The 13357-nt window shown below is 41.7% G+C and overlaps 1 protein-coding gene across 3 annotated transcripts in view; it reads left to right on the top strand.

The window, feature by feature from the left end:
- Positions 1-13357, top strand: part of VEPH1 (ventricular zone expressed PH domain containing 1) — a 675925-nt gene that overhangs the window by 85057 nt on the left and 577511 nt on the right. For all 3 annotated transcript variants that reach the window (XM_073626085.1, XM_073626082.1, XM_073626083.1), the window contains exon 3: positions 9913-10128. In XM_073626085.1, the coding sequence (XP_073482186.1) occupies positions 9913-10128 (216 nt within the window). The remainder of the gene's footprint in view (positions 1-9912; positions 10129-13357) is intronic.

Genomic DNA, 13357 nt, shown 5'->3' with positions numbered 1-13357 from the left:
GAGGGAAAAGAGTGGCTGGCAGACATAAATGATCACCTTTTCCAAAGTCATGTTTCGTAAGAAGTTGCCCCCTGTGGACCACTTGTTCTTCTCCTTCTGGGGTCCTTAAAGTTGAATTATTAATCCCAGCTATACTGGGCCAGAGTGAGTTGCACAGACCCAGCAAGACCCAGTCCAGGGCTGTAAATGCAGCATCCTTAGTCGCCTGGTCTGCTTCCATGTGTGAGTTTTAATGTTCGTATGGCTACCTCAGCAAGAACCTGGAAGGCTGAAAACAGCTGATTAAATTAACTTAGCATGCTTGATTGGTTTACCTGCCAAAGTAAAAACAAACTTCTGGCTCTTCAAATGGAACCAAAAGCTCTCTATATCTTGACTATCTATATAAATATACACTCTTTTTATATCTCACAGGCTTTGCTAAAACATGGAGCTCTGCTTCTTGAGCTGGGGGAAAGGATCCAATGACTCTAAATACAGAGTATCCTTCTGGGTGATAAACTGCATCCTCAGTATAAAACCGGGAAAAACTCTACAATATCTGGTTCTTCAGGGAGTGTGTCCCGCACTGGGCTCATAGCAGCTGATTCCTACACCATCAATTTAAAGCAGGGTTCCACTCAAATTTTTAACTAAATCTTACCCCCTTCAGTTAATTGCATAGATGTTCAAATGCCGCACGAAAATTTTTTTTATCGCTGTAATTACCTTTATATTTTACTTTATTGTGGCACTTCCTGTCTCTCCTCCCATGGGAGTAGGTGTGTTTATTGCCTTTCCCTGGCGCCGCACTGTCTCCTGGGAGCTTAGTGTCAGGCTTCCCAAGATTCAGTGCGGGAAACAATGATCATGCGTGTGAACAAGCTGTGAATAAACAGCATTCACCGCATCCAGGAAATCAATGCTTGTGGGCTTCACATGCCCACAAGCAAGATGGAAACAGTCAGCATCACATTTTTTAAGTTATTCTTCAGTACGAAAACAGACAGAGGCGGAAATATTACACCCAAACTGTGAGTATTATTTTGGGGTTAGCAAAGTGTCTCAATGACCTAAAAAAAAAAAGAAAGATTGGTCGCCGGACTCCCGCTTTAACACATGTGGGTTTTCTTTGTCTCCAGCCTCCTCCAATAGAGGCAATAAGGTGTCTGGATTCAAATGTATGCACTTTTCATTGTTAGATTTGTACGTAAACAAACTCATATTTTAAACCTTTCATTAGACAAACATTTAGTTAGCTCTATATTTGCTGCGCAGAATGTCGGACCATTAAAAATTAAATGTTTGACCAAAATGATGTCTGTAACTTTGTCTAATAGCACCTTTGCATAAAGCTACAGCTCTGATATATTGGGATGAACCCTTCATTATTGGGTCCAGCTTGCATAAATATATAGGCTAATTCTAATCAGGATTTGAAAGAATGTAAACATGTACTGAAAACATTATTAGTGCCGTATGCACAGTGAGGACAGTGTGCAATACATACAAAATAGAATACAATTATATATAGAACTTACAAATTTCCATTACAAGGGCATTACATTTTCTGTTGGGTTTTTATCCAGGTCTGCGACTCTGTTACTGAAGTTTTCCTTTCCTGAACACCTCTACAAGGAATAAATGTGGGGGGTTTCACTGAGACAGGAAACACAGACAGAAGAATAAATGTGTTTTTGTTTATGTCCTTTTTGAGGAAATTTCACATTACTTCCTGTTTTGACAGGAACTTTCTTACAGGAGGTAAGCAAAAATCCCCCCCCAATAGTGACTCAGATGGCAGTAAAAACCTGACAAATGCTTATTATGCTATATTCACACCTAAGCATCATGTTTGCAAGCGTTTTTTAAAGCAATTTTGATTGATTTTTGGAGCAGAATTGCAAGTTTTTGCAGATTTTGTCAGGTGTTTTTTCAGCCGTTTTTTTACTAAAAGATGTGGAGTGCTACTTAAAAAGAGGCAGGGAGCTGCTGCTCATGTTATGCTTTTCAGTTGTTTCCATTGACGTCTATGGGGCAAAACAGCACAGTTCTGCCTGAAAAGTAGCTCATGTATTTTTTTTTTTAGCTACAGGCGTTTTTGCTACAAGCTACAGAATGCTCAGACGTAAACAAGGGCTATTGAAAACAGCTTATTGAGGCTGGATTCACACTATTGCGAATTGGATGTGGAAATTGGATGCATCCAATTTGCATAGCAGGAGATTGTGACCGGCTCTCTATGGAGCTGGTTCACACATCTCTGGAATGGCTCCGGTGTGAATTGCACAGGAGTCCTGTGCATCTTCTGATCTGTTTCAGGTCCAAATTCAGCCCAAAATTGTGCTGAAATCGGACCTGAACTGGTGAGTGGAGACGCACTGGATCCCTGCTTTGAGCTGCTCCATGCTCTAGTGTGAACCAAGCCTAATGTCGTGTACACACAACCGGTTTTGCCATCGGAGTAAACTTTGAAGGTTTCTCTGACGGAATTCCATTCAAGCGATCTTGCCTATACACGGTCAACCCAAAGTCCGACCAAAGTCCGACCGTCCAGAATGCGGTGACGTACAGCACGTACGACGGGACTAGAAAAAGGAAGTTCGATAGCCAGTAGCCAATGGCTTCCGTCTCGTACTTGCTTCAGAGGAAGCATCGTTTTTGGTCCGTTGGAACAGCATAAAGACGAGCAGTTTTCCCGATAAGAATTGGTTACATCGGAAATATTTAGAACATGTTCTATTTCTAGGTCCGTCAGCTTTTTAGAAAAAAAAAGTCAGATGAGGCATACACACATGATCGGAGTAGACAATGAAAAGTTTCCGTCTGACTTTTTCTGTCGGACATTCCGCTCGTGTGTAAGCGGCTTTAGCGTTTTTGAGCTACTAGCTACAGTGTGAATGGGGCCTTAAGCCTTCCCTACTCTTTTTTTTATTTAAAACAAAATAAAAAGTTTTGATGGAGTGGAGCTTTAACTATAAAAAATGATTTATTGGACTAGACTTTCCCTCATTATTTAAACTAGGGGTTGGTAACAGGTCAAACGCTATCTACCTGTCAATCACAGGTATGTGACAGGTAGATGGTGACTGGGTTTTGCGTTCTGAACAAACCCACTGACAGTTAACAACAGTTAACAGACAGTTTTGTGTATCTGGAACAGGCAAGCTATTTGTATCTGGAGGCAATGAGACACTACTGACTTTGCTACCCTTACTTTTTAATACGGCCTTGCTTAGTTCGCTCCTATAAAAAAATAAAATGCAGACTGGCACCCACACTAATATTGTATTAACTCATGAACCTTCACTCACATTCTCCAGTATTTTCTTCTATGACCTCCATTTTAAAGTGGTTGTAAACGTCTGAAAGAAAAAAAATAAACAAAGCATATCCATTGCCTCAATCCATAGCACCTAGCATGGATCCTTGCTGCTCTCTATTTCCCCAGAAATCTGCATCTATCACTTCTGGCAGTTTTCCGACACCAGGAAATCCATGGTGACAGCTGCCCTTACCCTCCTTCCCAGCACACAGCTGGCATTTGACAGCCTCAGATGTGCATGATTTCCTAAGGCTAAGTTCACTCATGTCTGGTGCGAATTGTATGTCCGTTTTCACTGCAAATAAAAGGCATTTATTTAGCGGTTCAGGTGCATTTTTGATGCAGTTCTGATGCGAATTTGCAAAACTCAGGACCATGTTTTCAGTGCTGACCAATACATAGTAGATAAAAGGTGTCACCTCCTGTAGCAGGAGAACAATCCATGCTGAAATCCTGAACACAATCTTGAGATGATTCCTGAACACAACTGAACACATGTGCAATTCAGAAGCATTCCCATAGAACTGAATGAGCCTGAAATTTGCACCTGAACCACACTGCAGTGCTTAGAGAACGCACAGGACTATTTTTTTAAATTCGCACTGCGGATGCACCGCATGTGTGTGAACAACTTCAATGGAAATCAATGTTATTTCACGTCATGTGAATAGGATGCGGTTCAAAATGCATCCAGCATATATGTGAACCGAGGCTAAACGACTGTTACATAGTTACATAATTGGTAAGGTTGAAAAAAGACACAAGCCCATCAAGTCCAACCTGTGTGTGTGCGCTTTTATGTTAATATTACATTGTATATCCCTGTATGTTGTGGTCGTTTAGATGCCTATCTAATATTTTTTTTTTTAAATTATCGCTGCTACCTGCTGAAACCACTGCCTGTGGAAGAGAATTCCACATTCTTACCGATCTTTCCGTAAAGAACCCTCTACAGTTAAATCACTTTTTTTTAGTGAATAGCCACGAGTCTTTTTAAAAATCCCCTTTGGCAAAAAAGTTTTATCCCTATTGTGGGGTCACCAATATGGTATTTGTACATTGAAATCATATCCCCCTCAATCGTCTCTTCTTCAGAGAGCACAAGTTCAGTGCTCGTAACCTAGCCTCATAACTAAGGTCCTCCAGTCCCTTTATTAGTTTTGTTGCCCTTCTATGGACTCTCTCCAGTTCAAGCACACCCTTCCTGAGAACTGGTTCCCAGAACTGAACGGCATATCCAGGTGCGCCGGACCAGAGTCTTGTAGAGTGGGAGAATTATAATTTTATCCCTGGAGTTAATTCCCTTTTAATGCATGCCAATATTCTGTTTGTTTTGCTTGCATCAGCTTGGCATTGCATGCCTTTGCTGAGCCTATCATCTACTAGGACCCCCAGGTCCTTTTCCAGCCTAGATTCCCCCAGAGGTTCTCCCCCTGGTGAGTAGATTGCATTCATGTTTTTGCCACCTAAATGCATTATTTTACATTTTTCTACATTAAACCTCATTTGCCATGTAGTTGCCCACCCCATTAATTTATTCAGATCTGCTTGCAAGGTTTCCACATTCTGCGGAGAAGTTATTGCCCTGCTTAGCATAATATCGTCTGCAAATACTGAGATTGAGCTGTTTATCCCATCCTCCAGGTCGTTTATGAATAAATTAAATAGGATAGGTCCCAGGACAGAACCCTGGGGAACCCCACTTTCCACATTGGACCATTCTGAGTAATCACTACCCTCTGAATTCGCCCTTGTAGCCAGTATTCAATCCAGGTACTCACCCTTTGGTCCGTGCCGACAGACCTTACTTTGTACAGTAAACGTTTATGGGGAAATGTATTAAATGCCTTTGCAAAATCCAGATACACCACATCTACGGGCCTTCCTTCATCTAGATGGCAGCTCACCTCCTCATAGAAGGTTAATAGATTTGCAGCGGTGTGTTGCCACTAGTAACTAACATCCACCATATCACCCTGCTGCCAGACCTCCATATATCACCTCTGAGACAATGAACAGTCATTTGCTTTGTTTTGTTTTTGTTTATTGGGGGGATATAACTTGGTTGGGGAAAGGGGTATATGGGATGCCCATAGATCAAATTACTTTGCCATCATATTTATAAATTAGAACTTCGTTTGAGCCTTGAAGAAATGATGCACATGTATAATATCTACAGTCTCTCTTCCCTGCATCACGCAGGTTATTACTCCTCCTCTGCATAACTCCTGCAGACTATTGCTCCTAGGAATCCTTCCCTCCTGCACAAACTACTGTTCCCAGCTAGTCCACCCTGCAAATCCTGCACCCCCTGGACTATTGACACTATTCCCCACAGTCTCTCCTCTGTTCCAGGACTCCTCATCAATGACCGTGTGAAGATGAGGACTTCATCCATGACCGTGTAAGGACGAAGTTCACTCCCAGACTTCCTGGCATGTCTCCACATCCAGACCTCCACTGTGGTACACTCACCGACCTTTCTCTGCCCCGAGTCCATGATGGAGAACTTAACTGGACCATACTTTCAGACAGCTTCTCCTGCTCCAGGAACTCCTCATCAATGACCGTGTAATGATGAGGACTTCACCCATGACTGTGTAAGGGTGAAGCTCCCTCACAGCTCTCCCGGGCCTCCTCCCGAGATCAGTGCACCCCCCCAGATGGGGGTGCCCTCCTGCTGCTGTCTAGTATTCCATTCTCCACTTCTCCCGGCCGACCCCCCCAGTGGCCTGTTACCTTAGCTTATATGGGAGGCCCACCCCCTGCCAATTCCAGTTGGGGATTGGTCAGGGCTCCTCACATGAGATGCTTGCCACTCCAGTTCCAAGCCCTGCCCTTCTTCCAGAACATTCTCACTGAAAGCAAGGGAGGCACCTCAGAACTAAAGCACAGGTGGTTACACCCACTGCTACACTAACCACTCCCTGCCCCCAGGTCAAAACAAACAGGCCTAGCTTGAAACATAGGCCTGCCTAAATTTACCTCTACTGACAGTTCCTTACCAAAAATCCTCACTCTAGCACCTACCTATGGTAGAGGGTACTACAGATTTGTTTGGCAAGAACGACTTTTCATGAATTCATGCTGATTGCTGCTAATGATACCTTTTTCTTAACTAAAATCTTGTATATGGTCCCTTATCATCCCTTCCAAGAGCTTGCATTGGTGTTAGGCTAACTGGTCTGTAGTTCCCAGGGATATATCTTGGTCCTTTTTTAAAGATTGGTGCTACATTGGGTTTTCTCCAATCAGCTGGTACCATACCAGTCAGTAGACTGTTTGTAAAAATTAGGTAATTTGGCAATTACTAGACTGAGTTCCTTAAGGACCCTTGGGTGCAAGCCATCTGGTCCCGGTGACTTATTTATGTTAAGTTTTTCAAGTCTGTTTCTGATTTTAACCTCTGTTAAACATGGGGTGCTTCCTGTGATGTGTCATGAGGATAAACATTGCAGTTTTGGTTACTGAAGCCTCTAGTTTTCCTTGTGAAGACTGAGGAGAAGAATACATTCAAAACCTTCGCCATCTCACCTTCGGTATCTCCCTTGTAACCAGAATCCCTTCATCATTTTCTATGGGTCTAATATGATCTGTCCTCCCTCTTTTACTATTTATGTACTTAACTGACTGTGAAGGGGAGCATGTCAATTCCCTCCACTCCACTCCACTCCAGCTATTTTCTCGGTGCAGTGTATGACATCAGGTCCCCGCACCCTACTTTCTGGACACAGAGAAATACACTTTGATCTGTGTACTTTGAACACCTTTGGAGAAGAGAGGGCTGCAGATGAACAGGTACAGCTTTAGTAAAAGGAGTTGCTTCATCACTGTGTATAACTTAAGGCTAGTCATTTTAGTGGCCTTTAAAATACTTTATTACCACTTTAGTCCCTTGAAACTCAATTGGTTACACAAAAAAAATTTGATGGACTCTTGCAGAGCTTGCTGAGCTTTGACTGGTGTTATAGGCTTGTGTTAGGGCCCATTCATACCACAACATATGCGTTGACATATTGGTTTGCATTGTATTGTGTTCAATTGCCCATTTAAAATGAATTATTGGGCTGAAACATATAGCCATGCATGCAAAAATAGAACAAGCTGCGTTTTATCTCAGTGCAACATACGAGGCACTGTGTACTGTGCCATGCTGTGTTGCAGTGCGCATGTGTTATGCAGGTGCATTGGTGTGCTATTCACAATAAATGGCACTGTAGCGTACCAACGCATGTAATGTGAGTTATCACTATACAATGTTTTTAATTTGCCCTAAGTCAAAGGTTTAAAGAAGAACTCCAGCAATTACAGCTCTTTAAAAAAATTGTGATGGTTTATAAGGGGTTAAGTCTGACAAGGTATTTGCAACTCCTGAACTTATCTCTTTTATTTACTATTTACATTTTTACTGAGCATCAGGCATACAGATATCCCTATAATTCTGGAACATTATGTTGGACCTTTGGCTCTATGAACCTGCAGATGCAAAGGCCTTTGCAGCTACTCTGCCCACCACTTCTCACCTCTTAACCAGTCACAAAAGGCTTTGTATAATGTGAACCGAAGCAAAGTATTCTGTGAATGGACTGCAGAGGCGATGGGCAGGCAGAGTGGCTTTTCTAATTACACTTTAATTTACAATCTAGGATTAAGAGGTTGAGTTCTAACCAGGTTTTTAACCGTAGTGCTTTGGCAGCCTGGCTGCTGTGTAGCGGAGCACATCTCTTCTGTCAGTGCGCTGGGAGTGTAGCGAAAACTGTACTCGTAGCACTCAGTAAAAATGTAAATAGTTGAACTTAACCAAAATAAGTTACCGGTAGCTTATTTATAAAATGGCTATAATTCCTGTAGTTCCACATTAAGACAGGCTTTTAATAAAACTTGTGTAGGGATCTGCATCCCTCTACTGCTAATATCAGAGTGTTGTGTATAATTATTTATTAGCACTTCCTGTCTCTTAGGAGATGGCGTAGAAAAAACTCATAATGAGGAAATGGAGAGAGAGAGAAACTGTCAGGATCCATAACAGAACCTGGGGCCTCTTTAATGTCTGGTTGTGGCTCTTCTCGCTGTGCCACCTGAGATGCTGGACAGCTCCCTGTCTGATCCCTTGGACAATATTGCCATGCATCTTTTTTAGCCGAACCTTTTAAGTCTTTGCTTCTCCCATTAACTTCCTGAATTAAGCCATATCTCTGCACTTCCTGTTTATCAGATTATTGTGCTCTCTCCAGCCTATGTCTTGCTCCTTGCTTACCTGCAGCTGTCTTTATCTTCACTACCATTTGTTACTGACCTTTGGCTTGTTCCGCGACTACGCTTCTGCTTGATCCCAACCTGGAACCACTCGCTACAGTCTTTTGGCTCTTGTTTACTGACTATGTTTCTGCTTGATCCCTACCTGCTACATCTGTTACGGCCCCTGGTTAGCTCAACTCCTGGTGGGGCTATCCCGAGGGCTGCGACCTGGCACTAGCATGCAGCAAAGACTATCTCCATCATCAGGAGCTCTCGTAAAGACCAGTTAGTGCTTAGACCCTGCTCCTCGGGTGAGCCCATGTCGCCCACCATTGTGACCTGCTTGTGTACTAATCCTGTTAATCAATGTGAACCTCTCTACTGCTATAGCTACTGGTCTCCGATCCTGACCCCTGATCGTGACAGGAGCTGACACCACATATCCACCACAAGAGCTGCATTACTGCAATACTGTATTTTGTCCAAGCCAGAAGCAGGGACTATTAGGGGTAATTATTCCTGTGTTCTGGCTGTTTAAGTGTAGCTGCCCACAGCTTCTTGAGTTTAATTCTCTGTCCTATTGTTATCTCACATGCACAGTTCCAAATAGCTCTGTATTACTCTATGTGTGTAGTGGTCACCTTCCACTATATCAGAAGGTGAACCTGTTTATTGCAATAGAGTTCATGTGCAGCTCCTGTTATTTTGGTTATAGGCAGCTTCTGTTATTTTAGTTAACCTTGTCCTTTCTGGTCTGGGGTTCTATAAATAGTTTTAGCTTATGGCTCGATAACCAGCAGGTTAGGAATCTGATGGCCACTTTGGAAGTTAGAGGTCCAGTTGCATGTCAGATTAGAAAGTACTAGGGAGGGACTAAAGTACAGAGTAGATAGGCTGACTCTGAGTTCCAGTGCATCAGTGGACAGTGCACAGTTTCTGCATATGAGAAGCTGTGTTACAGGCTGATTTTACAACAGTTGGATGATCTCCCAATCACTGCTGATCTTGTCCTCGAGTCTCAGACACAAAGACAGACACTGCATCATGATCATCCTCAGGGGCCCCTGCAACTGGACTTTTGCAACTTTTGCTGCAAAATTTCTCATAACCCCCCTTCCCACAACAGGGCTGCACTTGTTAACTTTGTGAGCAGCTGAACTAACTTAAGAATCATGTGTTGCATGTAGCTAGTCACTTCGATCTGGTGTATGCACTGAGAATTCACAATATCTTTTGAAGGAAACCGCAATGAAAATAGAAAGCATCAATCTTGTTCAATACATAGGATATTCACCTTGCGTCTATTAAGATATTGTGCTATACAAGTATTAAATGCATTTAAATGACAAAAATTTTTTTTTTGAAAACAGGATTACCAAACGAATGACAATGATCAAGCAGTTGTAGAAATTTGCATCACTCGTATTACAACAGCAATTAGAGAAACGGGGACCATAGAGAAACACGGCCAGGCTCTTGTGTCACTTTGGGAATCATGTTTGGAGCACAACCTTAAGCCACCAGCAAAAGATGAGGATACTCCACATGCCAAGATTGCATCTGATATCATGAGCTGTATTCTACAAGTAAGCTTATGGTTTTACAATTACAAATACAGTAAATAATGCATATACCACATGTTGTTATATAGAATTTAACCACATGAGGACTCTCTTTCCCAGCAAGCTCGCAGCACATTTGTTACAATATTTTTGAAGCAAAGCTATTTTCTATATTTTCAAACATTGCGCCTTGCTCATAATGTTTATTTGTTCATTTTGTTTATTTGTTAGTAATATTAACATATTTGTGTGGGCTTCACTTATTTTTATTTTGATGGGGTTTCTATGTTTTATCAAGCATCCACCTTAATAAGACTCTACCTCAATAGCAACTGGTAAAATTTTCTTCTAGTGGTAATATTTTATTGTACTCAGATCACGCTGAATTTCAAAGGCTGTGTTGGCCCACCTTTTTCCCACATCTACAAAGCAAAATCTGACTGTATTCTAAAATTATCTTTAGTTTTACTAACTAAGTAACTAACTAACTCATGTAATTTAAAGTTAGTTTCATATCAAGGATAAGAAAAAAAAGTCATGACCGCTATAGCAGATATTGGGCTCAGTTCACCAAGCTTTTGCAAACAGCTAAAGATCCAGTACAGTGACTAAATGGTTAGAACTTCAGTCATGCAGCATTTGGATCCTCAGTTCAAATCCTGTCCTAAATGCTATCAGCATGGAGTTTGCTTGTTCTTCTTGTGGGTAGAACAAGCAGACTCTCCAGGTACTCCAGTTTCCTCCCACACTTCAAAGCCATGCTGGTAGGGTAATTGGCTCCCATCTAAATTGGCCCTAGTGTGTATGGATGTGTGATAGGAACCTTAGATTGTAAGCTCCTCAAGGTCAGGGACTACAACCCCTGGCAAAAATTATGGAATCACCAGTCCCTGAGGATGTTCCTTCAGTTGTTTGTTGTAGAAAAAAAGCAGATCACAGGCATGGCCAAAAACTAAAGGCATTTCAAATGTCAACTTTCTGGCTTTGAGAAACACTAAAAGAAATCAAGAAAAATAATTGTGGTGGCCAGTAACCGTTAGATTTATAGAACAAGCACAGGGAATAAATTATGGAATCGCTCAATTCTGAGGAAAAAATGATGGAATCACCCTGTAAATTTTCATTACAAACACCTGCATCAGATTAAATCTGCTTGTTAGTATGTAGGTAAAAAGGAGTGATCACACCTTGGAGAGCTGTTGCAACAAGTGGACTGACATGACGCATGGCTCCAACACCAGAGATGTCAATTGAAAAAAAGGAGAGGATTATCAAACTCCTTAAAGAGGGTAAATCATCACGCAGTGTTGCACAAGATGTTGGTTGTTCACAGTCGGCTGTGTCTAAAACATGGACCAAATACAAACAACATGGGAAGGTGGTTAAAGGCAAGCATACTGGTAGACCAAGGAAGACATCAAAGCGTCAAGACAGAAAACTTAAAGCAATATGCCTTGAAAAAATGTACAACAAAACAAATGAGGAACAAATGGGAGGAAGCTGGAGTCAACATCTGTGACCGAACTGTAAGAAACCGCCTAAAGGAAATGGGATTTACATACAGAAAAGCTAAAAGAAAGCCATCTCTAACACCTAAACACAAAAAAACAAGGTTACAATGGGCTAAGGAAAGGCAATCGTGGACTGTGGATGATTGGATGAAAGTCATATTCAGTGATGAATCTCGAATCTGCATTGGGCAAGGTGATGATGCTGGAACTTTTGTTTGGTGCCGTTCCAATGAGATTTATGCAGACAACTGTCTGAAGAAAACATGCAAATTTCCACAGTCAATTATGATATGGGGCTGCATGTCAGGTAAAGGCACTGGGGAGATGGCTGTCATTAAATCTTCAATAAATGCACAGGTTTACATTGAAATTTTTGACACTTTTCTTATCCTATCTATTGAAAGGATGTTTGGGGATGATGAAATCATTTATCAAGATAATGCATCTTGTCATAGAGCAAAAACTGTGAAAAAATTCCTTGAAGAAAGACACATAAGGTCAATGTCATGGCCTGCAAACAGTCCGGATCTCAATTCGATTGAAAATCTGTGGTGGAAGTTAAAGAAAATGGTCCATGACAAGGCTCCAACCTGCAAAGATGATTTGGCAACAGCAATCAGAGAAGGCTGGAGCCAGATTGATGAAGAGTACTGTTTATCACTCATTAAGTCAATGCCTCAGGGACTGCAAGCAGTTATAAAAGCCAGAGGTGGTACAACAAAGTACTAGTGATGTGTTGGAGTGTTATTTTGTTTGTTTTTCATGATTCCATAATTTTTTCCTCAGAGTTGAGTGATTCCATAATTTATTCCCTGTGCTTGTTCTATAAATCTAACTGTTATTGGCCACCACAATTATTTTTCTTGATTTCTTTTAGTGTTTCTTAAAGCCAGAAAGTTGCCATTTGAAATGCCTTTAGTTTTTGGCCATGTCTGTGATCTGCTTTTTTTCTACAACAATAAACAACTGAAGGAACATCCTCAGGGACTGGTGATTCCATAATTTTTGCCAGGGGTTGTAATGTAAATGTACAGGGGGGTGGAAAAGTATTGACACCCCCCTTAAAATTTTCACTCTTTGTTATATTGTAGCCATTTGCTAAAATCATTTAAGTTCATTTTTTTTGTTCCTCATTAATGTACACACAGCACCCCATATTGACAGAAAAACAGAATTGTTTAACTCAGGTGCTGTCCATTTCTTCTGATCATCCTTGAGATGGTTCTACACCTTAATTTGAGTCCAGCTGTGTTTGATTATACTGATTGAACTTGATTAGGAAAGCCACACACCTGTCTATATAAGACCTTAGAGCTCACAGTGCATGTCAGAGCAAATGAGAATCATGAGGTCAAAGGAACTGCCTGAAGAGCTCAGAGACAGAATTGTGGCAAGGCAGAGATCTGGCCAAGGTTACAAAAAAATTCTGCTGCACTTAAGGTTCCTAAGAGCACAGTGGCCTCCATAATCCTTAAATGGAAGACGTTTGGGATGACCGGAACCCTTTCTAGAGCTGGCCGTCCGGCCAAACTGAGCTATCGGGAGAGAAGAGCCTTGGTGAGAGAGGTAAAGAAGAACCCAAAGATCACTGTGGCTGAGCTCCAGAGATGCAGTCGGGAGATGGGAGAAAGTTGTAGAAAGTCAACCATCACTCAGCCCTCCACCAGTCGGGGCTTTATGGCAGAGTGCCCCGACGGAAGCCTCTCCTTAGTGCAAGACACATGAAAGCCCACAAGGAGTTT

This window comes from Aquarana catesbeiana, linkage group LG04 (assembly GCF_042186555.1).
Source record: "Aquarana catesbeiana isolate 2022-GZ linkage group LG04, ASM4218655v1, whole genome shotgun sequence".
Classification (NCBI taxonomy): Eukaryota; Metazoa; Chordata; class Amphibia; order Anura; family Ranidae; genus Aquarana; species Aquarana catesbeiana.
This window is presented reverse-complemented; position numbering and strand designations above follow the sequence as displayed.